The 27,285-nt window shown below is 44.8% G+C and overlaps 1 protein-coding gene across 2 annotated transcripts in view; it reads left to right on the top strand.

Annotated features, from left to right (window-relative positions):
- MAP3K3 (mitogen-activated protein kinase kinase kinase 3) overlaps positions 1–27,285 on the top strand; it is a 72,358-nt gene that overhangs the window by 37,122 nt on the left and 7,951 nt on the right. For both annotated transcript variants that reach the window (XM_024130258.3, XM_028498406.2), the window contains 6 exons: positions 3,946–4,059; positions 10,982–11,102; positions 21,037–21,170; positions 24,898–24,971; positions 26,805–26,872; positions 27,084–27,176. In XM_024130258.3, coding sequence (XP_023986026.1) covers positions 3,946–4,059; positions 10,982–11,102; positions 21,037–21,170; positions 24,898–24,971; positions 26,805–26,872; positions 27,084–27,176 — 604 coding nt within the window. The remainder of the gene's footprint in view (positions 1–3,945; positions 4,060–10,981; positions 11,103–21,036; positions 21,171–24,897; positions 24,972–26,804; positions 26,873–27,083; positions 27,177–27,285) is intronic.

A 27,285-nucleotide genomic window follows, 5' to 3' on the forward strand; every position in this document is an offset into this window, starting at 1 on the left:
CTTCCCTGGTGGCGCAGTGGTTGAGAATCTGCCTGCTAATGCAGGGTACACGGGTTCGAGCCCTGGTCTGGGAAGATCCCACGTGCCACGGAGCACCTGGGCCCGTGAGCCACAACTACTGAGCCTGCGCGTCTGGAGCCTGTGCTCCGCAACAAGAGAGGCCGCGATAGTGAGAGGCCCACGCGCCGCGATGAAGAGTGGCCCCCGCTTGCCACAACTGGAGAAAGCTCTCACACAGAGACGAAGACCCAACACAGCAAAAATTAATTAATTAATTTTAAAAAAATTTGCAGCTCAAGCATCAGTGACTATATAAGAAAGTGAGGCTAAAGTCAGCCAGCCAATCAGCATTGAAGAAGGTGTTCTTTAGTTAGTAAAGACTTTTCTGGACGATTTAGTACCACTTGTTCTCTTTCCATTAATATTTCCATTAAGAATTTCAGATGTCCCAAAATCCATTTTCAAACTCTTTTGCCAAGGGAATGACTGCCCAGAATGTTGGGCATTCCTTTATTCAAATGTTTATACAGATATTGATTTTAAAGCCAAATATAAGTAATTGTCATTATTTTTTGAGTCAGTGAAGACTAATTTATTTGAGCATTTATTTTTCATCACTTTGTTTTTTGTTATTTTTTGTTTTTGTTCTTTGGCCACACTGCACGGCTTTCAGGATCTCAGTTCCCCGACCAGGGATTGAACCTGGGCCATGGCAGTGAAAGCCTGGAATCCGAACCACTGGGCCACCAGGGAACTCCCATAATTGTTACTATTTTAAGTCATTCATGTCTTTCCGTAGTCTGCTAATGTCAGTGACCAAGAATTGACTAATCTACATCTTATTAATTTCAAATGTCTCAACTATTTTTCTTTGCCCTCTAAACCCTGCCTTGTCAGGATTTGTGAACCACAAATGAAAAAATCTGTTGAGATTTTATTTTATTTATGTTTATATTTTTGAAATAATAGCTTTATTGAGATATAATTCACCTACCATAGAATTTACCCTTTTATTTTTTAATTTACATTTTAAACTGTATAATTCAGTCATTTTAGTGTATTCACAGAGTTGTGTAACTAACATCACTGCCTGATTCCAGAACTTTTTCATTACCCCAAAGAGAAATCCTGTACTTCTTAGGAGTCACTTCCCATTCTCCCCACTCCCCAGTCCCTGGCAACCACTTATTTACTTTCTGTCTCTCTGGATTTGCCTATTATGAACATTTCATATACATGGCATCACACAGTGTGTGGCCTTTTGTGTTTGGCTTCTTTCACTAAGCATGTTTTCAAGGCTCATCTATGTTGTAGCATGTCTCATACTTCATTCCTTTTTATGGCTGAATAATATTCCATTATATGGATATACCACATTTTGTGTATCCATTCATCTCTTGATGGACACTTGAGTTGTTTTCACTTTTGGCTATTATAAATAATGCTGCTATGAACATTTGTGTACAAATTTTTATATGAACAAATGTTTTCAATTCTCTAAAATATACCTAAGAGTGGAATGGTGGTTCTTGTAGAAACTCTGTATTTAACTTTTGGAGGAACTGCCCAACTTTCACATATCAACTGGTACCACTTTACATTCCTACCAGCAATGTATGAGGGTTGCAGTTTCTCTACATCCTCACCAATACTTGTGATTCTCTCTTTTTTTTTTTTCTTTTTTAAAAAAATTACAGCCATCCTAGTAGGCGTGAAGTGGTATCTTATTGTGGTTTTTAATTTTCATTTCCTTAATGACTAATGATGTTGAGTATCTTTTCATGTGCTTATATTACTTTGGACAAATATCTATTCAAATCTTTTGCCCTTTAAAAAATTGGATTGTTTGTCCTTTTATTGTTGAATTGTAAGAGTTCTTTATATATTCTGGATACTAGACCCTTATCATACATTTGCAAAATTGTAGTTGTTTTTTTTTTTTTAAGTTAAAACCTACTCCAGTAATTTCTTTATCTTCCCCTATCTCCACCCACCCCTTCCCCGCCTCCCCCAACACCAGTCCTTATTTATCCCTACTTTGAATGTTACCCAGGAAGGAATTCTTTTACAATATGATAAGATTTGTAAAATTTTCTCCCATTCCATGGGTTGTCTTGAGGTTTTATTTTAGGTTTTTTTTTTTTTTTTTTGCGGTACGCGGGCCTGTCACTGTTGTGGCCTCTCCCATTGCGGAGCACAGGCTCCGGACGCGCAGGCTCAGCGGCCATGGCTCGTGGGCCCAGCCGCTCCGCGGCATGTGGGATCTTCCCGGACCAGGGCATGAACCCATATCCCCTGCATCTGCAGGCGGACTCTCAACCACTGCGCCACCAGGGAAGCCCGAGGTTTTATTTTAAATACTGTTTTTACTATTTGTTTTTTCCTGGCCTGGAGTTTAGAGTTCTCATTTCCTTGTATTCTGAATCGGGAACTGAAGAAATTAATTGGATTTTTGCTTTGTTTGCCACAAATACATAAGATCTGACATTTTTTAGGTCTTAGGCAAAGCATACTTTTGCATCTTTTAATACTAAGTACTCATAATACCTTCTGCTTTTAACAGTGAGTGAGGCTTATCTGTACCCTCAAGAACCATCTCTTCAATACTTCAGTGGAATGAAAACAGAGGAAGTAGTTTTTGGTTCTAGTCACTGATTTTTTTTAACCTTTACATTGAGATACTAAACCCTTCTATATGGTCTAAGTTTGTGTACTTATTTGAGTGACGTTTTCATCCTCTGCCTGCCCCCTCCTCCTCCTGTGCCTTTTCTGCTTATTCTGTTAATGTCAGCACAGGGTAGAATGGGACATGATTCTACTGCTTAATTTGGGAAGAAATATGGGGCCTATAACCGTTTCGGATTTGATGCTTTGGAGTAAAGGGTATTTTTAGAGACAAAGCTTTTCTTAGAAAATATCTTGGGTGGGGGGTGGGATGAATTGGGAGATTGGGATTGACATATATACACTATTGATACTATGTATAAAATAGATAACTAATGAGAACCTACTGTATAGCTCAGGGAACTCTACTCAGTGCTCTGTGGTGACCTAAATAGGAAGGAAATCCAGAAAAGAGGGGATATATGTATACGTATAGCTGTTTCACTTTGCTGTACAGTAGAAACTAACACAATATTGTAAAGCCACTATACTCCAATAAAAATTTTTTAAAAAACTGAAAAAATTTTAAAAAATATTTTTATACCATCAAAGAAATAATACCTTGAAATAAAGTACTGATATGTGCTACAGCATGGATGAACTCAAAAACGTTAAGCAAAGTGAAGGAAGCTAGATGCAAAAGACTATGAATTGAATTGAATTGAATATGAATTGTGTGATTTCATTTATATGAAATGTCCAGAAAATGCAAATCTCTAGAGACAAAGTAGATTAGTGGTGGCCTGGGGTAAGAGGTAGAAAAGGGGAGTGACTATGAATGGGCACAGGAGATCTTTTTGGAGCAATGGAAATGTTTTGAAATTGAATTGTGGTGACGGTTGCACAACTCTGTAAATTTACCAAAAATTATTGAATTGTAAACTTAATAAAAAGGAAAAGAGGGGCTTCCCTGGTGGCGCAGTGGTTGCGCGTCCGCCTGCTGATGCAGGGGAACCGGGTTCGCGCCCCGGTCTGGGGGGATCCCACGTGCCGCGGAGCTGCTGGGCCCGTGAGCCATGGCCGCTGGGCCTGCGCTCCGGAGCCTGTGCTCCGCAACGGGAGAGGCCGCAGCAGGGGGAGGCCCGCATACCACAAAAAAAAAAAAAAAAAAAAAAAGGAAAAGAAAATATCTCTGTGGTTTCAGTTAGATTTTTTAAGACCCCATAGTATCCACTGAGATTGTTTTCCTCCAAGTTTATATTTTTGTGTTTATTTTGCTTATTTTTGCAAACTAAAGACTTACGTTTTATGAGATTTCCTTTTCTGTGTCCTGTGTCACAGCTCTCCATCCTGCTGAAGAACCAAGATGATCTTGATAAAGCAATTGATATTTTGGATAGAAGCTCAAGCATGAAAAGCCTTAGGATATTGCTGCTGTCCCAGGACAGAAACCATGTAAGTAGCCCCTGTCATGACCTGACAGCTGAAGACAAAGCTTGCTGTCCTTCAGGAGTCCACCTTGCTTCCTTGACAGAATTTTGTGTTCCTTAGTCACTGCTAAAGCGAGAACGTAGGTGTGGCCCAGCCCACTGGGTCAATAGCCATTTAGCCTTCTGCATTTGATTTTACTGCGAAGCCAGATCATTGGTGTTAAAATTGCAACTGAAGGTGACTTGGCTTGTGGTGTGGGAGGAAGGGAAACATTTTATGATAAAGGAGGAAATTCTTTTTCTCTGTATTTATGTTCTTTCGACTAGATTTGGACCCCAGCAAGAGAGATTTGCTCAGCATGGGGGAGCTGATTAGCAGAGGCTGTCAAGGATTTGAGACTATCATGCTTTGTAAACCCAACTCCCGCAACTCCTCGGCAACCGTGACTTTCCCTTGGGACACATGTAGGAAACAAACTTTCCCTTTTGTTCAGTGGAAAAAAGGCCATGGGCTAAAGGGCCTCTTGTAATTTACCAGCTGCTACCTTACCAAATGGCAGCAATCTATGGGGGCCTTCAGAAGTGAGGGATCATCCCTTATGTAGTTTCCTCTCCTAATGGGTCCCTGGGGGCCTGCATTTCACAAGAATGCTTGTAATCTGGGTTTGTCTTCTAATCACTGATGGCTCTACCAGTTTTCTTCAGATGCATGTTCCTGAAGGTTTCTTGGCACTCTTTCCTTTCCTTATGCTTGAAGACAGCCAACTGTGGACAGCTGACATTACTGCCTGAGAACTATGGACGCCCCATACCAGGACAGAGTTTAGATGGAATGGTGCTTTATGCTGACCATTTATTTTTAAAGAGACCTTGGACTGTCTATTGATTAGCGAAAGACACAAGAGAATGCAGTTAGGAAGGCTTAGAATGAAGAAGACATTTTCTAATATTATAGAAGTGTCCTTGAGCATGAGGACTGGTCTCTCTCACAATGTCTTTTTTTCTGGATATGTTTTGGGAAGTATTCTGAAGTAAAATATGTACTTTATTATTTCATTTCTCTGTTCAAGTTACTCACCTGCTCCTTGTAGTCCCTCCTCATTGCCTATCATGCAAGATCTAAATTTAGCCTAGCACCCAAGGTTTATCACTAACTACCCTTCCTTTCAACTCCCCAGTCTCATCTGACCAAGTTCTTCAGCATAGTTCCACTATTCTGCAGTTCTTCCTTCTTCCTCTTTGCCAGACCATGGTTGTCAACCTTTTTTAAGGCTCTAGCTTGATTCACCTGCTGCAGTTTGGTCAGGTTTTTTTGTTGTTGTTGTTTTTTGGCGGTACGCGGGTTTCTCACTGCTGTGGCCTTTCCCGTTGCGGAGCACAGGCTCCGAACGCGCAGGCTCAGCGGCCATGGCTCACGGGCCTAGCGCTCCGCGGCATGTGGGATCCTCCCGGACCGGGGCATGAACCCGTGTCCCCTGCATCGGCAGGCAGACTCTCAACCACTGTGCCACCAGGGAAGCCCTGGTCAGTATTTTTGACTGAGACCATTTTTATTATTCCCTGTTCCTTTAGTCATTAGATATAATTTGCACACTAGTTTATAGGTTCCTGAGTAATTGCCCTCTAGTTGTTGCATATTTGTAAGTTTTACCCCAAAGGATTATAAGCTCCTTGAGAACAGGAGCTGTGTCTTGTTTTGGAACCCATCCTTTTAAGAGAACACAGTGAATACTTCTTGAATTGTTAATAGGAGTCAAGCAGAAATCATATTCTGCAAACCCGTTCTTTACAGAAGAAGCTGGAATTGGGGTTTAGTTTAATGATGTGATTGTTTAACTGGGAGCTAGCACCCCTGATTGTGATCCCTCCACTCCCCTGATGAGAAGCTGTAGACAACTGGTTCTTTGCGTTCGCTTTCCCATCCGTTAAGGGGTGCACTCAGCTGCAGATACTGCTGCAACACCAGAGCTGTTTGAAAGATGACCATCTGAGCTCTGACATTGATGGCGTGGCATTAGATATCGCATAAAATAAGTGCCACATTGATGCCTCTCTTTCTAAGGATGTGTATTTTTAAAAATTATTATAAAGTCAGTATAACTTATTGTAAACTTAAAAAAAGAGGACCATCTTACATAATCCTAGCACCATAACACATTGATTGATTTTTGCATATGCCCCTCTTTGGCCATATGTATACACACTATAAGTGTTGTCATGGTATTTATACAATTTTCTACTTTAACTTTTCATTTAACATTGTCATGTACATTTTTCTGTTAATATACAGTCTTCATGATTATAATTTATAAGAATGCATAAGTCCGTTGAGTGGATATACCATAACTTAATTAAATAACCATTTTTGCTACTGTTGGAACACTTAAGCTACTCCTATTTTTTGCATTTATAAAGATTTACATGTAAGACTAATAGTGGCATTGGTGGTGATGAAATCTTTCCTTGGGGACCTCCTCAGCTAGACCTCAGGCTTCTCAGTAAACAGAGGTATCATGATCCAAAATTGCTACGTGCTTAGGAGTCCTACTTCTAGAAGTGCTTCTGTTTGTGATGAAATATCAGTTTCATTCTTCTAGTTTCTAATCTGTTATGGACCAATTCTTTTTTAAAAACATGAAAAGTGAAATGGAAAAATTAACTAGAGACGTATAATATACAAGCCCACAACTTTTATTGTTAAGTTCAATAGACATGAGCACTGCCAAATTGTTGTAAAAGTGCTTAAAGAGTTACTCTTCCATTTTGGTATTTACTTTGTTGAGGACTGGTATACACCACAGGTTGTACCCTGGCACCAGCCCACAGATCACACTTCACATACACTTCTCCAGGATACCATATCAACCTGGTCTTCATCTCCTCTTGATGGTAACTGTCAGCCACTTTGTTCTCTACTTAGTTTCCTCCATTTTTAGCAATCTATCAACTCATCCACCTTTTGTTACCACCTATACCTTTACTTCCCTTCTTATTCCTGTTTTTAAAGGTACTACCTCTTTCTACTCTCTGGATTCCTTTTTTATTGATCCTTCTGTGACAGCTTCTGATCTTTCCTCTGTCTTCATCCCTCACCAAGGTGGAAAGTCATACTCCTCCCATCTCACCTGGCCAAGGCCAGGTCTTAGGCTTCAATATTGTTTTTACCTGAGAACTCCTGGATTTGGGCAATCACAGAACCTCCTCTTAGTCTGAAGAGTCTTTCTCTAGCCTTGGTTTTACTGCCATTTTAAGATACTTCACCATCTCCTTCAGTAGTTCTTGCTGCCCTAGCCCTCTGCCTTGGGCCATCAACTCTTAGCTATTTTCCTATTACAGACTTCTTTTCTAAACATGTGTGCATCTAACTCTTAATTTATCTTTCTGCTCTTGACTTTCTTATAACTTTCTCGACCTTTCCACTGTCATAACATAATCTCAAGCTTAACATTCTGTTGTCACTTGTATCTGCATATGATAAAATCTAAATACCCAACCACCTTAAACTGTGAATGGCGTTTTGTTTTGTTACCTCAGATTCTCTCTGACAAAAGTAAACTTATAATCTTCTCATCTAAATGTTGCCCACTTCCCAAATTTCCCATCAATGAATTTGACACTATTTAAGTTCAAAATATCAAGGATAATCTAAATGGTAATTATTTGCAGTTTTCCAAGAAACTAATGAGGCAAGTGCAGGAAGTTAGAACGAAACTTGTTGGGCAGAATAGCTTCAGTCTGGCCCCTGTTTAAAAATCATTACACTTTACATGTATAAGGTACTTTCATCTCTCATTTGGTTTTTGCACCTTTGAGTGGTCAGTTAGGCATCTGTTATCGCCAGTCTACCCCTAGGGAAACTGAGGCTTAGAGTGATTTGCCCTAGGTGAAACAGTAAATAGTGACAGAGCTGGTCTTGAATCCAGATGTTCTGACTGTAGTCCAGTATGTATTAGATAGCATCCAGGAAAGGGATCTTAGAATTATTGTAGTCCTTGGAAAACCTCACCCAGGTTCTTTCACAGTTCATTAGAAACAGAACAGAAAGTATAAAGTTGCCCGTGAGGAAAACTTGTGAGATGTGTCATTCTCTTCCCCACAGCTCAGAAGGTTAACTGAGCTAGGAAAGGTCCAAGAGAAGACAGACTTTTTAAGGGGTTGGGGTCAGTTTTATATGTGTATGTCCTAAAAAGCCTGGAACTCTTTAGCCGGGAAAGGAAGCCGAAGCATACATATGTATAAACAAAGTCTGTGATGCATTGAAGAGTAGGGATAATAAAAACATAGATTTATTCACCTAATCTCAATTTGAATGAACCCCTTCAATATTGAGAATTATCATAGAACAAAACGGAAATAAGAATTTGTATAAGGGGTATAAACGTGGCATCCTTTATTCAAGTTGTATAGCTTCAAAGCAGATTTTTTTTAAGGCTTTTAATAAATTCATGGATGTTAAAGCTGTAAATCTATTAAATAACCTGGATACTTCCACAGCTGTCATAACTGTCATGGTCTACCATGCAAATGTCTCTTGTTGCCACCATTGAAGCAGAGGACTAGTGACATCCAAGGTGCCATTTCTCAGCTCATGTTTCCATGAATCAGCAGAGGACTAGTGACATCCAAGGTGCCATTTCTCAGCTCATGTTTCCATGAATCAAACTAAAGCAAACACACACACACCTCTTCTGTTCCCCCTGCATCGTTGAATCCACCTGTGTTCCCTTTGTCTGATACCACCAAACCTTTTATCGAGATGATTTGTGGGTCAACTTTTATAACCTCTTTTTCTGCTAATCTCCTAGCTTCCAGTGACTTCAGTCTTTGTGCATGTGGTTCCCTGGTAATTTTTCATGTTGTTTGTGTCGGCCACAGCACACTGCTACCCCCAGAGCCTTTCAGTGAGGTTTTCATTGAATGGTCAAATGAAATGACCATTCTATTTGCTGTCTTTAGAATGTTCTGCCAGCTACACACTTTATACCTGTTGGCTCTCCTTTCACTCTCTTACAGGTCCCTTTTATTTTTCCTAGTCCCACCTTCCTCCTTCCTCTCTTTCCCACTTCTAGGTCTTGTTCAAGTTTCCCTGAATCCTTGGCATCAACCTCATTTTTGTTTACCATGCCATTCTCTTTTATCTCCTTAAATCAGGGTTTTCTGAACTTGACTATTACAAACACTTGGGGGAGATTTAAAAAACACCAATCCTTCGGCCTTACCCCCAGAGATTCTGTTGTAGTTGGCCTGAGGTGTTGTTAAAAACCCCACAGGCAGTTCTGCTGGTCGGCTCGGGCTGAGAACCATTGCCTTAAACCCAAGTGTGACTCACCTCCTAAGACCTTGCTGCCGCCCTGCGCCAGCATCACCTGAAAGCTTGTTAGAAACGCAGATTCTCAGCCCCAGCCCAGACCTACTGAATCAGAATCTGCACTTCTTCAAGGTCCCAGGTGATTTGTGTGCACACGAAAATGTGAGAAGCCCTGCTTTGAAACCTTCCCTGATTCCCTTCATCTGTTTTCCAACTGTTGCCACAGTCAGCCTTTCCTTTTAGAAACCTATGCTCGTGCTAGCTGTTGAACCTCCTCTCCTGGCTCAGCTTTTAGATTTAAAATTGAGAGTTTAGAATGTATGTTCTTTGGTACGTTTCAGATTCGTGTTGCCAAGATGTATTGAATTCCCACCCTGTGTAAGGCCCCGTGTCTAAGCAGGTGTCCTTGGGGTGCTCAGCGTGCAGCTCTTCTCTTTCTGACTGTAAGGCTGTGGCCTTTTCCTTGCCCTTCACTGGCCTGCTTCCCCAGCGTGTGGCTTTGATTGTTTTTTCCTTTCTGACCCTCGGCAGAGAGCTATTGCACATTGGAGGCTTTAGCAAGAACACTCACTTCCCCTTGGTCTGACTTCCCGTTAGAGCAAGACAGTTTGTCAAGACAGCCCTACATGTGATAAAGTCTGGCGTGGGGGGACTAGAGGAGGCTGCTTGGCAGCTGAACTTAGCCCTGAGAGCGGGAAGGCTTTTTCCTGGAGGACAGGATATAGTTTGTTTAGGTTGGACCTTTTTTTTTTCTTACAGGAGGTAAGAGAGAGAGAGAAACAAGTAGAAACTTTGACCCAAATTATTTATAAATTCTGAGCTCCCACTCTCCATAGTGCTCTGCTTATTTATGAGCACATCCTGACATCACCTGCTCACCTCCAAGCTTCAGTTTTAAGCTTTCTCAGTGCAAGGGCCCCTTTCTGTTGCTTTGTTTTCTCTCAAGGGCTCACCTTGAGGCCCAGCTGGGTCAGTGCAAAGTGGGGTAGATGTGGCAAGGCTGCTGACCCTGTTCTGAAGTCCTTGACCTCTGGCAGAATGGTACCTTGATAGCCTTTCTGATATGAACACAGTCCTGAGATGGTTCACATGTAAACCCCAGTAATATGAAGCAGCTGAGACCTTCTTACCTTAATTTTCCAGGAGTGATTATGGTTGGGGAAGAAGCATATCAAGCTATTTTTTAAAAGTTTATCAACCAGAATTTTTGGTGCAGAAGTTGCCACCATTCTCCATTCTGACCCCCACGTGGCAGGTGATCTTGCCACTGAAATAATTTCCTGCTTTTCCTGCTATTCTTCCCAAGCTCTCTGGAGAGTTTTATGAGAGGGTATTTACAACGCTTTTCTGTTTGGCACATTATTACAGGAATGCCTGTTATTCTTCTGTGTCTGGGTCATCACCTAATAAATTGGAGCACTGAGTCTCAGTGCTCTATATCAGTGAAGCTGGATAACTACATTGAGTAAACAGTGATTTGCCAAGATGAGTTGAGGAGTGAGATTTGACGGAAAGCTGGGTAGCTCATGTATTGAAAGCGTGATGGCAGCTGAGAGCATGGGGAGGCCCAGGGAGGGGCGGGGGCCCTTTCTAAGCCTGCCTGCTTAGCGAGCTCAGCCTTTTTCCTCTTCTCTTGCAGACCAGTTCCCCTCCCCACTCCGGGGTGTCCAGGCAGGTGCGAATCAAAGCTTCCCAGTCTGCGGGAGATATAAATACCATCTACCAGCCCCCTGAGCCCAGGAGCAGGCACCTCTCTGTCAGTGAGTATCTCACCCCTTTTTTCCTCTCATCTAATTTATCTGCCCATGTATTTTTTAAAATATTCCTTTAAAAAATTATTAAAAAACAGTCATCAAACGTTATTGACTGCTACGCTGTTCGGAATAATCTTCCATGCTTTTCTTTGGGCAGAAGAAATAGACAAGTGACTGGGATGGAGTCCTGGCCCTCCAGGAGCTTACACTCTCATGATGTGGTGGCAAAATCAAATTCCTTTTCAACAGCCCTGAAAAAGTGATCTCCTCAAACATCTGCTTGAAGACCTCCAGCAGCAGTATATACCCTCATTTTTGACCATTCTTTCCCCAAAGGACTGGGGACTTGTGAAGTTATGAATCAGGTCCAAGATTGAGGTTTCTTAAAATTTATTTATTTATTTTATATTTATTTTTGGCTGTGTTGGGTCTTCGTTTCTGTGCGAGGGCTTTCTCCAGTTGCAGCGAGCAGGGGCCACTCTTCATATCGGTGCGCGGGCCTCTCACTGTCGCAGCCTCTCCCGTTGCGGAGCACAGGCTCCAGACGCGCAGGCTCGGCGGCCACGGCTCATGGGCCCAGCGCTCCGCGGCATGTGGGAATCTTCCCGGACCGGGGCACGAACCCGCGTCCCCTGCATCGGCAGGCGGACTCTCAACCACTGCGCCACCAGGGAAGCCCGAGACCTCCTTTTTTTAATGCAAGTTGCTTTCAGCTCCTTCTTTACCTAGACAACTGGGTAAGAACTGACTTCTTTCTTCAGGGAACTGTCCCTTGAGGGGCCCCTCTTGGTTATCCAAAGGTTAGGCTAGCAGACCTTGATTTCCCAGGGGAAAGGTTGGAACAGCCCTGCATCGGCAGGTGGACTCTCAACCACTGCGCCACCAGGGAAGCCCTGCAGGCGGATTCTTAACCACTGCGCCACCAGGAAAGCCCCCAAGATTGAGTTTTGACATCAGACCTCTTGCTTGTGATTCCTGAGGAGTCCTAATGCTTCAAGGAAGGTGGAACGAAGTTTCTCCAACGAAACTCCTGGAGAGTCAAACTAAGTTTTCTGGGAAGGACAGGACACTGTTGACGTAGTAAATACAGTTGGCTCATTAGGAAGAAAGCTATGTAGCTGCTGCCAGGCCTCCCCAGGAAAGGAATCTAAATCAGGTCTGTGCATTACACCAGGCGATCCAGTTTTGCTCTGGATCCCATTTCCCACAGTCGGAGGAGAAAGCTCATTTCTTGAATTGTGCAGTTTGTTTCAAGAGGGAAGTCTGGCCTTAACAATACTTCTGTTGAGGTTGCTGCCCTAACGTTGCTGAGACCCTTGCTGCTGTCCATACAGGTTCTATCCATAGAGGTAGAATTGCATCAAACTGAACTGCTCTCTGGAGATCTTGAGCTGAGCTTGGGGAGGTCTGAGCATCAGTCCTGTCACTGAGCTTGTCTGGGAGTGATAAGCCTCCTCAGGGGCAGCTGGAAGAATGTGTTGCTGAGGCACTGACTTTGCCTCACTGAGTAATTTCTGGAACCCTAGCAAGCACTGGTCGTAAGTGTTGCCAAGCTGAAAGTCTGTATATGTGTGTCATATTTCCCTAACATTGTGGATAATTGGTGGCTGCGTTTTCAATAAGGTGGTTGAGGAGAGAGCCAGCACCCCAACAAGGAAACCTTATCCAGAGTATCTCTGGCCCTAGAATCCAGGTGCCCTGGAACCTGGGAATCTCTGCTAGTTTGGCCTCTGTTCTAGAGCCCTTGTAGAGAGCAAGGGGCTGGAGGAGGGCAGCATTGCTCCTTTGCGGAGTAAGCCGTGAGGATGGACACAGGGCAGTGATTGGGCCTCCGGCTCCTAAGCAAGTTCTTGTGACTTGTGTTTGGAGGCTACATGCTGGGCCCTCACTGTAGGGGCCATATATGGAATTTCCTTGTCTGAGAGTGCTGAAATCTTACTGGGAGTAAGATTTCTATGAACGAGTTCCTGTCTATCTAGAGAATGGGCAACACAGCCTCCCAGCACAAACAGATCCTGGGTTCCCTCAGTCAGCAAGCATTAGGTACCAGCCTTTGGGCTGGCATGAGTGCCACGGTGGAGGCACCTGGGAGGCTGAGGGTGGTGCGGGAGCACAGAGCAGGCAGTAACCAGCGGCGCCCAGGACTTTGGGGAAAGGTTTCACTAAAGAGAGGGAACATCAGAGCTGACAAACGAAGGAAGATTTACTGAGCGTAGGGACAGATACTCTGGGCACGATCACAGAAGAAGGTGGTGGCTTCTGAGAACCCCAGGTGGTTTGGAGTGGTGGGTTTGACGAGAGAAGCGGGCAGAGCCTGCCAGCCTTTCTAAAAGCTGGAAAATGGCAGAGATTATTTCTAACTGGAATGACCTGGGAAATGCATTCTGGGATTTTTAGAGATTATGGAGGATTTCCATAAGCAAGGATGAGGGGAGAGGGCATTTCAGTGTTTTGCTGGTGGAGAGCCCACTTATCCTTCAGACTGGCCCGTGTATTGATATTTGGAGAAATAGAGAAGGCTGAGAAAGAATGCCTGCCTTGGCTGGGGACCCTTGACTGCACGTGGGCTCGCTCGGTGGGCAGTGGGAAGCCACTGGGAACGGTGACCCCTTGTACCCATCTCTGTCCTAATGCTTATCACACTGTCTTGTTATCGTATCCCTCTCTCTGTCAAACTGCATTTTTACTCATTTGTTCATTTATTCATTCAAGAAATAATTGCCAGGGGCTTCCCTGGTGGCACGGTGGTTGAGAGTCCGCCTGCCGATGCAGGGGACACAGGTTCGTGCCCCGGTCCGGGAAGATCCCACATGCCGCGGAGCGGCTGGGCCCGTGAGCCATGGCCGCTGAGCCTGCGCGTCCGGAGCCTGTGCTCCGCTCTGGAGCCTGTGCTCCGCAATGGGAGAGGGCACAGCAGTGAGAGGGCCCCGTACCCCAAAAAAAAAAAAAAAAAAAAGAAATAATTGCCAGAGTATCTGTTGTGTGCCAGAATCATGGGAAGCAAAAACACACAGTTCCTGTCCCTGTGGCCCTCATACACCTGTGGGAGGTCAGACCTTAACGTGTCATGATGTGATTCATCTATAATTACAGGCTGCGACCAGAAGGTGTGTGGTGCTGTGAGCATGTATAGCAGAAGGATGTGACCTGATTTCGGGGCCAGAGAAGCCTTAGGCTGTGACCCAGAGCATGAAGGGGAGGTACTCAAAGGGGATATAGGAAGGAGAGCTACCCGTGCAGAGGCCTCCTGGTAGAGGGAGTGTGGTGTGTTTGAGAAACAGAAGGAAGCCCTGAGGGCTGGAGAGCTGAGAACAAGGGAAAGGAGGATGGGCTGAGGCTGGGGAGGGAGGCCGAGCCTTGGGGACCGTGATGAAGATTTTGATCCTTACGTTGAAAGCAGTGAAAATCCACCTTAGGATTTTTAAGTGAAGAGGAATGGGTGGCGTATTCGGATTTGTATTTTGTAAAGATTGCTCCAGCTGCATACAGTGTGGAGAGCCGATCAAAGGGGGGCAAGCATGGATCCAAGGGAGAACCGTATTAGCTAATGCAGTGTGGTCCAGGTGAAAGAAGACAGAAGCGTGGATTAGGCTAGTGAGGGTAGTGGAGAGAGGACGGAACAGGTGGATTTGAGGCATTTAGAAGGTAAAGCCAACAGAACATGGCATCGTGGTCTGGGGATGTGTGGGGGGGCGGTCCCTGAGATCCTTTTAGGATCTGGAAGGTCAAAGCTATTTTCATAATAATACTAAGGCATGATTTGGCTCTCACATATATATAGTGGAGTTTTCCAGAGGTTACCTGCCTGAGGTAATGTCATTGCTCTATGGTTAATGGGATGTGTACCTTGTGTATTATTGTGTTTTAAAATTTTTTGACCCTTATTTCTAATACAGTAAATATCAGTTGACATAACACCTATAAATAAAAGCCCTTTGGTGTCCCAAATTTTAGAAGTGGAAAAGGGTTCTAAGTTCAAAAGGTTTACGAACCACTGTGGTATTGGATTGGATTTTCAGGTGTTGAGAGAGCAGGACATAAGTTACTGGTTTGTGGATTTGGATAATTGGCAGTGCCTTTCACCAAGACAGAGACTAGAAGAGAGCCTGGTTTCAGGCACTGTGAAGGGCAGACCTAAAGTTTTAGACAGGTTGAATTGGTATAATTATGGATATTTTGGTATTATTATCGATTCACCAATAAACATATTTGTGTTTTAAAAAAAAAAAAAAGAGACAGCCAAGAGGTGATAGCAGATGGACAGCTAACAATACAGATCTCTAGCTCAGAGGGGAGAAAACCAGAGGTAGAAGAAACAATTGGAAATTGTCAAGTCGAAGCCATGGGCCCAGATGAGAGTTTCTAAACAGACTACAAAAGGAGAAGAGAAGAGGGCCTAGGACTGAGCCTTAGAAACCCAGACAGTGGCCAATTAGAGGAGGATGAGCCTGCAAAGGACGCAGGAAAGGAGTGACCAGAGAAGTAGGAGGGAAAGTAAGAGAAGGTGGGAAGAAGACGTTACATGGTTCCAGCCAGGTTGGAAAGGACAGACCAAGAGTAAGAGACACAAACTTGTCATTTTCATCCACAAATGTCTGAGTGCTTGCTGGGCTGGTACAGGGTAAGGCCTTCTGGAATAGAAGGAAACAGAAAGAGAGAAGTCAAGGTTTAAGTATGAGAGACTAGGAGAAGTCTTAGCTATACAAATGGGGTTAAACGAGAAGCCTTAGTGATTCAACCCCCCACCAACAGGAGGGGCTTCTCTGCCCTCCTCCTCCACCAGCATTAATGTACCTGTGCTACCAGTGCATATGAGTGAAAGACTAAACATGCAGGTCATTCAGCTCCCACTGCAACATTTTCAGTAATGAGGAAGTGCAACGAAGCCCAACCCAGTTTTAGACAGCTCTCTTTATTCGAGGTTCATCCTTATTTTGAATTGAAATTCTGCCTTCTCTCACTTTACGCATTGACTCGAGTAGTGCTCTCTTGAGCAACACAGATAACATCTTTCATATGACAGTTTTTCAGATATTTGAAACCAGCTATCCTGTTCACCTTTTGTTTTTTCCATCATAATATACATACCTTGAATTCCAGGTTTTTTTCAAGCCAGTTAGTCTGCTAAAAATAAAATAAAAATATAAATAAATAAAACCTACTAGGGAATGTGTTAACCCAAAAGAGAGACCCCTGTGGGAAAATCTCCAGACAAGGCAAATGGAATTTCCCTACGCAAATTTACCCTTCCTTGTGTCTTTGCCCGTAGAAATTCTATCACCTTTGAAGCTGAGCTCAAGCACTATTTCTTCCATAATGCAGTGGGTGGTGCCCTTAAGCCATCAACTAAAGGACTTGTCCCTGCCACATGTGACTCCCATTTGGTCTAGTACATCTTAAGTCCTTCGCCTCTGTTCTTATTCCATCTTGCTCCTCGTCCTGCCACTGCGTCCCACAGTGGGGCAAGCCAGATTGCCCCGCTAAGGAATGGGTAGCTGATGAATAGAGGCAGTCAGTTCTTTCAAGGGGTTTGGCCATAAAAGAAAAAAAGAGGTGGGCTAGTGGCTTAAGCGGGTGGCAGAAATAAGGTCAGGATATTTTTTAGGTAGAGGTCTGGGCATGTGTATGGAGGAAGAGGCACAGAGACAGCTGAGGGGAGATTGAAGGTGGGGAAGAGGGGCCACAGGGGAGCTGACTCCTGCTGCCGGTGAGCTGGTGAGTCCAGGCAGAGGGCTTACAGTGCCTTGGTAAGGAGGAGGGCAGCCCTCTTCCTCTGAGAGCAGAGGAGGAAAAACAGGCAGAGGAAAAAGGAATGTTGAAAGGATGAGATGACTTACAGTGCCACCCGGGCAGTAACAAGTCAGAGAGCTATACACAGTGCAAACCTCCGGTCCTGGTAAGATATGCAGGAGTGGAAACCAGGACTGCAGAGGTAGTGACCACATACATGGAAATAAAAAGGTCAGCTTCCTTCACTGCACAGGTTTTTTTCTCCTTCTTGCTAAAAATTCTTCTGTGATACTAGATGAGACCAGAAACTGTTTAGTGGTTGGTGGTCACAACTTCAAAATAAAATGGGAGTTTTGAAAGTTGAAACACAGGATGTTCTCAAGGTCTTACGAGATGAAAATATTGAGGAGCTCTGCTCTGCACAACCTGGTCCAGTGCGAGGATATTGAAGAAGAAAAAAAGATTTGATTCCTCCCCTCATCAGCTCCCTAAGAGAGAACAAGGTTTAGAGAAAATAGTCGATGGCCAAAAAAAGCTCTCTCTTTGTACTTGCAATGACCTGCACATTAACACTGACCCAAAGCCCTAGAACTAACTCCCTGTGGAGGCAACTTCCTGACTGCATCAGCTTCCTGACAGGAGTCTCCTATGAGAAGGGCTAGAGTCTGAGAACCTAGCTTTCAGCTTTGAGTCCGAAGACAGAGCAAAAGAATCAGCTGTATCCTAGGGTAAAGGTTTTGCTGCCCCAGATCAAGGAGGTAAGCAGAGAGCTAGCAAGCCCTAGAGGAATGCAGACAGCTGGCAGCTGAAATCCTTGTTCAGAAGAGAGCCTTCTGATCACAGGATTACTACTCTGTTCTTTTACTTCAGCTGGTGCTGAGAGGGGGCCCCTTGGTGTAAGTGGCCTGATGAGACTAGAGCAAGATCAGGCTGGAATGCCAGGGAAGGGTGGCCCAGAGAAGCTGCCTGCCTTCTGAGACCTAGGAGGAGCTGTGTCTTGCATAGCACTGTGTTTGTGCCGTCTGGCTCACTGTTGTCCCTGCTGGTAAATATGTGAGGATCAGTGAGTCTTACAGTTCAGTATCCTGTCCTATTCAGGTCCCTGTCTCTCTTGTTCTCAAATGCTGTTGTGTGTCTCATTAGCCCCTAATTTCTGAAATGAAGATAAAAACAAAACTGAAAATGCTCTGGAGCAGTTCTGCCAACTCCTGGTTTTTCCGTTCGCTTCCTCTGATAGCCATTGGTTTGGGGAGACTTCCCTTTCCTGCCCCAAGCTGTGGGCCTGTGCACAATAGCCCCTGGCCCATTGCCCATCAGATAACTAGGCTGGCTCTCGGCAGGCAGCAATGTGTATTGGAAAAAGTGAAAGTCTCTGGCTGGAAATAAAAGCTCAGAAAACCTTTGCTGTTTTCCCCCAGCCCCTCCTGGGTCTGTAGTGCTGGCCTCATGTGAGCTGGTCCCATCCCACCTGCAAAACCAGGGGAGAGTTCAGTGGCAGCTGGTGAAGGAGAGAATGGGTGTTGAGGGGCCAGGGATCTTTTATGCCGGGGAGGTCTCACCCTAGATGCTCCGTGTAACAGATCGAAGGTAGTTCAGCCTACCTGGGGGTAGTTTGGACCAGTGTGTGGGATTTCATCAATACGTAAGAGTTTTTTCTTTCTCTCTCATCAGTTCCTCACAAGAGACATTTTTTGTTTGTTGTAGGTCAGATATGTAATACCTTTTCGCTCCAGAATGTATTGGTCAGGGTTCAGTTGCACAGAACAGAATGCACTCTGACTAGTTTCAGGAAGAAGGCATTTGGTGCACATTCTGGCTTGTAAAATCATGAAGAGTGAGAAACAGACTCTAAGTCTAAAGACACACCACAGAGTTCCTCTTCCCTCTGTAATGAGGAAGCCACCGGATCCAGAAGCACAGGGCCCCTGTGCTCTGTCCACACACCACTTACACAGGGATACCTACACCTGTGTCTTGACATCAGGAAAACTAGAGACCAGGTGTGGGGCCTCTGCTAGTGCTGCAGCAGAAAAACCAAGGCTTCCAGGACTGTGCCCAGGAACAGCAGGAAGCCATCCAGATCTCACACAAGTGCATCTGACTGGCTGAACCTAAAGGAGGTCTTAGAATAGCTTTTAGCTGATGAACTTCTGAAGTGCTGGAAGGCACACTAGAAGGGTAGAATGGCTCTTGAGTCTATCTAACCCATTATATCTGCTACACAGAGTGAAGGGAACGAATGGAATTCTACTGAGTTCCTACCACGTATATGTGTACCTGTGCTACCACGTTTCATTTATGATTTCCAAAAACGGTTATGAGGTAGATAGTTGTTCCCATTTTTGAAATGAGGAAATTTAGGTGAGAGTTTAAATCATTCAGCTAATAAGTGACAAAGCCTGATTTGAACCTCTGTTTATCTAATTTTCAAGCCTAGGCTTTTCTCACTATACCGTGCTCACCTTTTTAGGTCGCTTCTGCTGCTGACAAATGTTGCCAACAGAGGGATTGGATTTCCATAGAACCTGTGGGCTACTAGAATGTTTTCCAAAGCCGGAAGTGGGAAGTAGGCACTGGGCTAATGTTTGTAAGCCATGTGTTAAAAAAGTGCTCTGTGCTTTGGGGCATGCTAGGGCTTAAGAAAACTATCTTTTTTTTTCATGGTTACACTGGCATTTTGTGCTACAGTGGCAAGGGAAATGGCCAGCTGCATGGATCTTTGACATCTGGCCCTCTGAAAAATGGAGTAGCTTTCTTGTTCGATTTCCCTTTACTTCCATCTTGTCATTGCCTTCGAGCCCTCTGTTGGCCAGATGGCATCTTGCATCCAACTCACAAGTGATCACTGACAGAACAACTCTGAATTTGAGCTGCATGAGACATGGCACTGTGTTTCCCTTGTGCTGTCAAGAAATCCCCATATTTGCCTCCCTCCTGCTCCTTGCAGAAAGGCTGTCACATTTCCCCGTGGGTGGGATCCCCCCCTCCTCTGTTTGGATTGCTTATGGGGAATGTATGAGCAGCATGGCTGCCCCTTTTGGAAATAAACTGTGGTCTCAAAATTGCCTTGGCTGAAATATACTGGGAGTCACAAGGCCTGTTTTCTAGATGCAGCACCACCCTTAAGACACTACATGACTTTGGGCCTTGGCTTCCCCTTCTGCACACTGTGGATGATAATAATGTACCTCCGCTGTAGGAGTGTTGTGAGAATTAAAGACAAGGTAACAGTATAAAAAAGAAAAGAAGGACTTCCCTGGCGGTCTAGTGGTTAAGACTCTGTGCTTCCACTGCAGGGGCGAGGGTTTGATCCCTGGTCGGGGAACTAAGATCCCGCATGTTGTGCAGGTGGCCAGGGGGTTGCGGGGGGTGCGGAGAAAGAAAAGAAAAATTGCCTTGGCTGATTTCATTGCTCTGTTAGTTCATGGCATAACATCCCTAAATTTATACTCTGAGCAGCATCAGTTTCTGCCAGGGCTTAGAAAACTTGGACAAACAGACTCTTTCCTCCATGGGCTGTCTGAGATCATTTGAAAGGCATGGTTCAGGTACCTCCTTATCTCAGAATTGGTAGCCTCTACCCTGTGAGTGAGGTGTTGCAAGTGGAAATCCAGCATAATTCTATGCCTGTTTTTAGAGCAGTTTGGTTTCTGGCCTCTGCCCTCGAGTCAGGTGGGGAAGCCAGACTACCAAGAGCCTCAGGTTAGCCTTCCCACCCAAGATCGTGTCAGTGGTTCTGGAGAGAGTATGGGTTGATGCCTCCAACAAGAGATTGGAGCACCAAGTGCTCTCGGTGGCGAATTACTTAAAATAGCATCTCTACAAACCGCATGATCCTTGTATTCTGATCGACGGACTTCCTGAAGAAGAATGAAGGAGTCAGTTTCTTGAAGGACATTGAAAATAGTAGTTTAAAACTCCTTAAAGACTATCTTTCAAAGAGCAACCCTACCCACCATTCTTTAACTTTTCTCTTAAGTATTTTTCTTCCTTCTTGGGGTCCTTGGATTAGGGGGAGGAGCTTCCTGGCTCAGGAAGTTTCCTTGAACCTCAGCACTTTCTTAGGCCCTCCCTCTCCTCCAGGATGTTCAAAGAGCCAAACCAGCTCTCCACCACCAAGCAGATGCTTGGTCTGAGCTGGCCCCAAGTCTGCTGCTCTCAGGCTGCAGGTCTTGGCTCTGCAGTTAAAGGTCATGTTTCTGTGCTCTAGGCTCCCAGAACCCCGGCCGAAGCTCGCCTCCCCCTGGCTACGTGCCTGAGCGACAGCAGCGGATTGCCCGACAGGGGTCCTACACCAGCATCAACAGCGAGGGGGAGTTCATCCCAGAGACCAGCGAGCAGTGCGTGAGTATAGTCTGGGGATGGGGGTTTTGGGGCTGGGGTGTGTCTTGGGACGTGTCAGACCAACGTTAGCAGGGAGAGGTCTCAGTGGGCATGGTGTGGAGGTGAGGGACTTGAGTCCTATCCAGTAGCTTTTTTGTAAACCAGGCCTGCCCAAATATGAATTTTTCCTTTCTAGGGGCCAAATATCAATTCCTACCAAAGACAGAGTCTAAGCTACCTAGCCTCCTTGATGCTGAATGTGCATTTGACAGATTTTTCCTCTTCCGTGGTCCTCTCACTGGTCTCCCTGCAGAACACCACTCCGCTGTTTGTATAATTCCTTACAACGACCTGTCATTTCAGCAGAGTTTTAACGTGTGACCAGTCCTAAAACAGATTTTGTTTTTCATTTCAACCAGATTTTAGTTTTGCTATTTCTTAATGAAAGGTAATGAGTATACCAGTCCAAAGTAGGACTGGCTCCTTTGGGTGGACTTTTATGATAGTAGACAGCTGTATTAGTTACCTATTGCCAAATAAAACAACCACAAACTTAGCAGCTTAAAACAGCAGACATTTATTATTTTACAGTTTCCTTGGGTCCAGAATCCAGGCATGACTTAACTGGGTTCTCCACTCAGGGTCACACAAGGCTGCACGCAAGTGTCAGCCAGGCTGCATTTCTTTCTGAAGCTTGGGGTTCCCTTCCAGGTTCACATGGTTGTTGGCAGAATTCAGTTTCTTGTGGTTGTAGCACTGTGGTCCCTATTTTCTTGCTGGCTGTCGGCCAGGGGCCATTCTGAGCTCCTAGAAGCCACTTGCATTTCCTTGCCATGTGGCCCTCTCAAAATATGGTAGCTTCTTCAAGGCCAGCAGAAGAATCTCTTGCTCTAGTCTGCAAAGATGGTCTCGGGCTTCCCTGGTGGCGCAGTGGTTAAGAATCCGCCTGCCAATGCAGGGGACTCGGGTTTGAGCCCTGGTCCGGGAAGATCCCACATGCCGCGGAGCAGTTAAGCTCGTGAGACACAGCTACTGAGCCTGCGCTCTAGAGCCCGTGAGCCACGACTACTGAGCCCACGTGCCACAACTACTGAAGCCCGCACACCTAGAGCCCGTCCTCCGCAACAAGAGAAGCCACCGCAATGAGAAGCCCGCGCACCACAACGAACAGTAGCCCCCGTTCACTGCAACTAGAGCTACTGAAGCCCACACGCCTAGAGCCCATGCTCTGCAGCAAGAGAAGCCACCGCAGTGAGAAGCCCGCACACTGCAACAAAAGGGTAGCCCCCGCTCTCTGCAACTAGAGAAAGCCCACACGCAGCAACGAAAATCCAATGCAGCCAAAAATAAATAAATAAAATAAATTAAAAAAAAAAAAAGATGAAGTCTCATATAATGCAACACAGTTATGGGAATGAATATCCCATCCTCTTTGCTATAGTCTATTGACTAGAAGCAAATTACGAGTTCTACCTATACTCAAGGGGTGGGGGTTATGCAAGGCTTTGACTTACTGGGGTAGGGTGGAGTGGGGACATCCTAGGGTGCGTCTACCACAATGGCTTACCCATTTTAATGGCTAGCTTTTTAAACTTGTGGCCCATTTGATGAAAATGGCACTTTGGCTTAGTGAATTCAGCAAGAATGAGCTCTCTGGCTTCATTCTGAAGTTTTTTCAATGAGCTTGCTTTGATTGCAAGAAAAAGATCTGTCTTACAAACTTTCGGGATTTGATCTTAAAAGGGGAAATTTCTTAAGGGTAAAAGCATCCAGTAGAAGGCCAGCACCATCACATGGGAGATTTTACCAAAAAAACCTGATTCTTATAAGTTCTTTTTCCTAAAACTGATTCTTACAACTTTTCTTTCCCCTCAGTAGCTAATCGCTGTATAGCATTGTTCAAACTATATAGGCTATGAGAAACATTTTTACACTGCCTCTTCTCTCTTCTACAGTCCTGCCTTCCAGATAAATTTATGTTTAGAACAGTGACCTAGAGTGCTTTTAGCTGCAGAGTCCCTTCTTGGATATCTTACTGACCATCCTTTTCATTTTCTCTAACCAGAGTGCTTCCAGACATCAGCTGTACTAGGGGTGACTTTGCTAATGAGTTTGATTGCCTTTGCTTTCTATCCCTCCCCATGGTCCTATATCCTGGTCCTTTTACTTTTTTACCTGCCTGGCCCTGGAAGGCATGGGAGTATTAGACTTGTAGTGAGGACAGACTTTTAGAAAGAGGCCAAGGAAGGTGGCAGCAGGAGAATGCCTAGGTCCTTCCCCAGTGCCTGCCTCTTTAGCTAAAGAGAATTGCTGCTGCTAATGGGCCATTCAAGATAAATCCACTTAACAGAGACCAAAACAGCGTAGTATATAGTGAAAGAGTATCCAACTGGGACTTTCTTGAAAAATGAAACTAAGATAACTTTATTTTGTTTTTTTCTTTAATCAGATTTGAGTAATAGTTGCATCTATTTGCTAATTTTTAGAATGAACAAAGCATGATTCAGGCTAATTTTTTTTGGCTTAATTTTTCTAACAAAAATTTTACTAGCACAACATAACTTCCTTCACTTCCTCTTTGACTTCTGCAGCACTGTCCTAAAGAGGCTCCTTTTTTTTTTTTTTTTTTTTTTTTTTTTTTTTAAACAGAAGCCTTCATGGGGTTTGGTGTATTTTCCAAAGACCTCTCTTGAACCTTTGGTATTCTTCCTCCTTCATCACACCTGTCATGTTGTTACACTTGCTCATTCTCTCTTCTTCTGTTATCTGATCTAACTTTGCCAAACATGCACTTTATGGTTTGGGAGCAATTCTTTCCTGTGTTGGTTTTATCCTCTTGGGGAAATCCTATATCCTTAGCAAGATTTTGGGGATTTTACTTTACAATTAATTTGCCTTGATTGGCAGTTTAAAAAAATCATATATGATAATATATGAGTGACAATATGGGTGAGATGGACTCCAGCATTAAATGGGAAGAGATAATTTGAGATGGAAACCAATTTTATGAAAGTTGTTCATGAATTTTCATGGTTCTGATGCTCTGCTTCCCTATGTAATGTTTAACTTTGGATCTCAGATAATAAATTCTCTGATAGTGAATACCCCCCATAGGCAAAATGAAGGGGAGATTAGTTGGAGAAAAAGCTAATTTGAAGGCTCTTTGTTACTGCATTTGACCAAGGGCCAGAGAAACATTTTAACTTACATAGATATTTAGTGGATCTGCATGAGAACCAGGAACTGGGAAATTTTTGTTCTGTGTCAGCTGTGTACTAACTAGTTTCATGACTTCAGACAATTCTCCTAACCTTTCTAGACCTGCAGTGGCTTGTCTGTGAAATGAGGGTAATAAAATTCTGAATTGTAAATTACAAATTGTGGAGTGTAAACAGAAGCATTATGGTCCCACCCAAATGCACTGGAAGCCTCTGCAGGGTAGGACCCTCTCCAGCACCAGGCTCCAGCATTCACAAGCCAAGAAAATGTCAACAAGAGAAGCAGCGTCTCTGCTTTGCTCTCCTGGCAGAGCTCCTTGGGATGCCAGCCAGGCATTTTTCTCACTCCTGGAAACTTGCCTTTCAGACTGCGGGGGAGAATGGTACCTTCCTAACCATTCTTCCCACTGCCCCGGGCGGAGAAAGGGCACTTTCATATTTTGGAAAAGAAAAAGGACCGTTTGCTGGCCTTGGCTGGGTCACCTGGCTGGGATTGGGGCAGGGGTTTTATTGTATGACTTGCCTTGCAGATGCTGGATCCCCTGAGCAGTGCTGAAAATTCCTTGTCAGGAAGCTGCCAATCCTTGGACAGGTCCACAGACAGGTATGAGACTGTGGCTGGTTCGGGGGTTAGTGCATAGGCATTTTTGGAACTGATGAGCTGAGGAAATAGAGTCAGCTAGTGTGTGTGTCCCTGAACTACACACTGGTCTGCAGGCCCATGGTTAAAACGTCATGCTTCTGGGAAAGAAACCTCTCGCTAGCATTCCTAGCCCTCTCCTTAATTTTCCAAACAAGGAGAATGTTATGTTTTTATAATTAGATGAATGTAGTAGGTTATAATAGCAGCTCACATGTATTAAATGCTTGCTCTGTTGTTCCAAGCACTTTACATGTTTTTGACTTCCCGCATAACACATGCTGCCCTTGTACCCTTAGCCTCATTGCTGAGATCTGGACGACCTTCAGTGCTTGGGGGACAAAACTGAATTATCACCTTTGGGTTTTCTTTCTTTTTTTTTCCTCCAAGTCTTTCTGGTGGAATAAGAAACTGGGATATAAAAACCAGAAAACAAGATATTCAGACTGCTTAGCTTACCACATTGCATGCTTGGTGTGTAATCTTGTTCTTACACTTTGGGAGGGAACAAGCGTCATCCTTTACACACCACATGGTTCTGTGGAGCTGGTTTGCCCGTCAGCGGGGGTGTTTGGAGGTGGCTTTGGCATTGATGTAGCCAGTCTCTCTCCTTGACCTTATTATGCCCAAGAGCACATTTTGACCATGTCCGGCTGGGCTTAGGACTGTGGTCAGAGGCTAAGGAACAACAGTTCTGGGGATTTTCTTTTCTTTGTGTAACTGATTAATTGCTCACATGGGTAATCACCTTGTGACCATGCTGGATCTGCACCGTGTCTCTCCTAACAGACCTGTGAGCTGCTGAGCGTGGTCTCCCCTCTAGGTATCATAGAACAGTCACAGTTGCTTGTTGGCCTCCAATCTGCAGCCTTATTTTAGGCTTGCTTTCCAACCAAAAGAGTAAGAAGGCACAGGTGAAAGTGCCAGAGTAGCTGCTGCAAACTGAGAGCTCTGCCAGGACAGGAACTGACTCTGGCTTTGAACTCTCTTCTAAGCTTTGTGGCCACGCTGGTGGGGGAGGGGAGCCGTGGGACAGGACCACAGAAGGTCTAGCAGTTGGGAAGTAGGGGGACAGCCCCTGCATCACTGCCTTGAGAGTTTCTGACCTATGACCTTTTCAAAAGGCACTCTCACATGAGGGAAAGAACTGTTCAGGTGGTTGCTGGGAAAGATAACTCACTTGATTCTTGAATTTTTCCTCTGTCCCTCCAATGCTTTGTTTTCTTCTCCTTGGGAGTCAGACTCAGTGACCTGGACTTTACTTCCTTGAGGGCCAGCGTAACCTAAGGTCAGAGCTTTCATCTTCCCTTCATGGGATCTGGAGCCATATAGACCCAGCTCCACCAAATATTAGTTAAATAGTTTTGGACAAGCCCTTTAACCTCTCTATTCCTGTTTTCCACGTCTCTAAAATGGGACGGTGGTGATTAGTCTGAAAGGAAGATGCTGTTGCTATCTTTATTACTGCGCTGGACAAGGGACTTTGTGCAGCTCTTCCCCTGTCACCAAGGTGGGAGGAAAGGGTAAGGTAAAACACTGTGCAGCCAGGGTGGAGGTTGGTAGCCCTGGAGGGCTTCATTATTCAGGGTCCCGTCCGATGTGGGCCTCAGACTAGTGAAGAGAAAGTAGTAGGCTGAGAAAAGGGCCGTTTCTCTCCAACTCTGCTTCCTACCGTGAAATGACATGTGTGGGAAGGAGCTAGGAGAAGCAGTCTGTGTGAGTATCCTGCCTTCTGCCCTGTTGAGCTGCTTTGGAGGTACCCTGAAGTCTACTTTGTGATTCATTTTGTTTTTCCAGCCCATCCTTCCGGAAATCGCGAATGTCCCGAGCCCAGAGCTTCCCAGACAACAGACAGGAATTCTCGGGTGAGTCCTCCAGAGCTTGGGTGAGCACTGCGGGGTGTCCGGGTGGGGCTGCAGGCAGTCCGATTTTGATGGCTGAGTTGGGAAGAGAAGCCGGGGCTGTATTTTAATTCTCCTCGGGCTTGCTGCTCTGAGGTCTCAGGTGACCTAGAGGCTTAAATGGATCACTAACATTGGCCTGTCGAGAAGCCAGTGATTCCTCTCTCCTACTCAGATCGGGAAACTCAGCTCTATGACAAAGGGGTCAAAGGTGGAACCTACCCCCGGCGCTACCACGTGTCCGTGCACCACAAGGACTACAATGATGGTGAGTGCGCCTCCACCCTGCCCCCTGCTGGCCACCTCAGAAGGGACGTGGTTAAAGCTCCTCCAGCAAAAGCCACTGGAGCGGGTGGCCCAGGCACTCCAAGCCCCAT

The sequence above is a fragment of the Physeter macrocephalus genome, chromosome 14 (assembly GCF_002837175.3).
Source record: "Physeter macrocephalus isolate SW-GA chromosome 14, ASM283717v5, whole genome shotgun sequence".
Taxonomy (NCBI): domain Eukaryota; kingdom Metazoa; phylum Chordata; class Mammalia; order Artiodactyla; family Physeteridae; genus Physeter; species Physeter macrocephalus.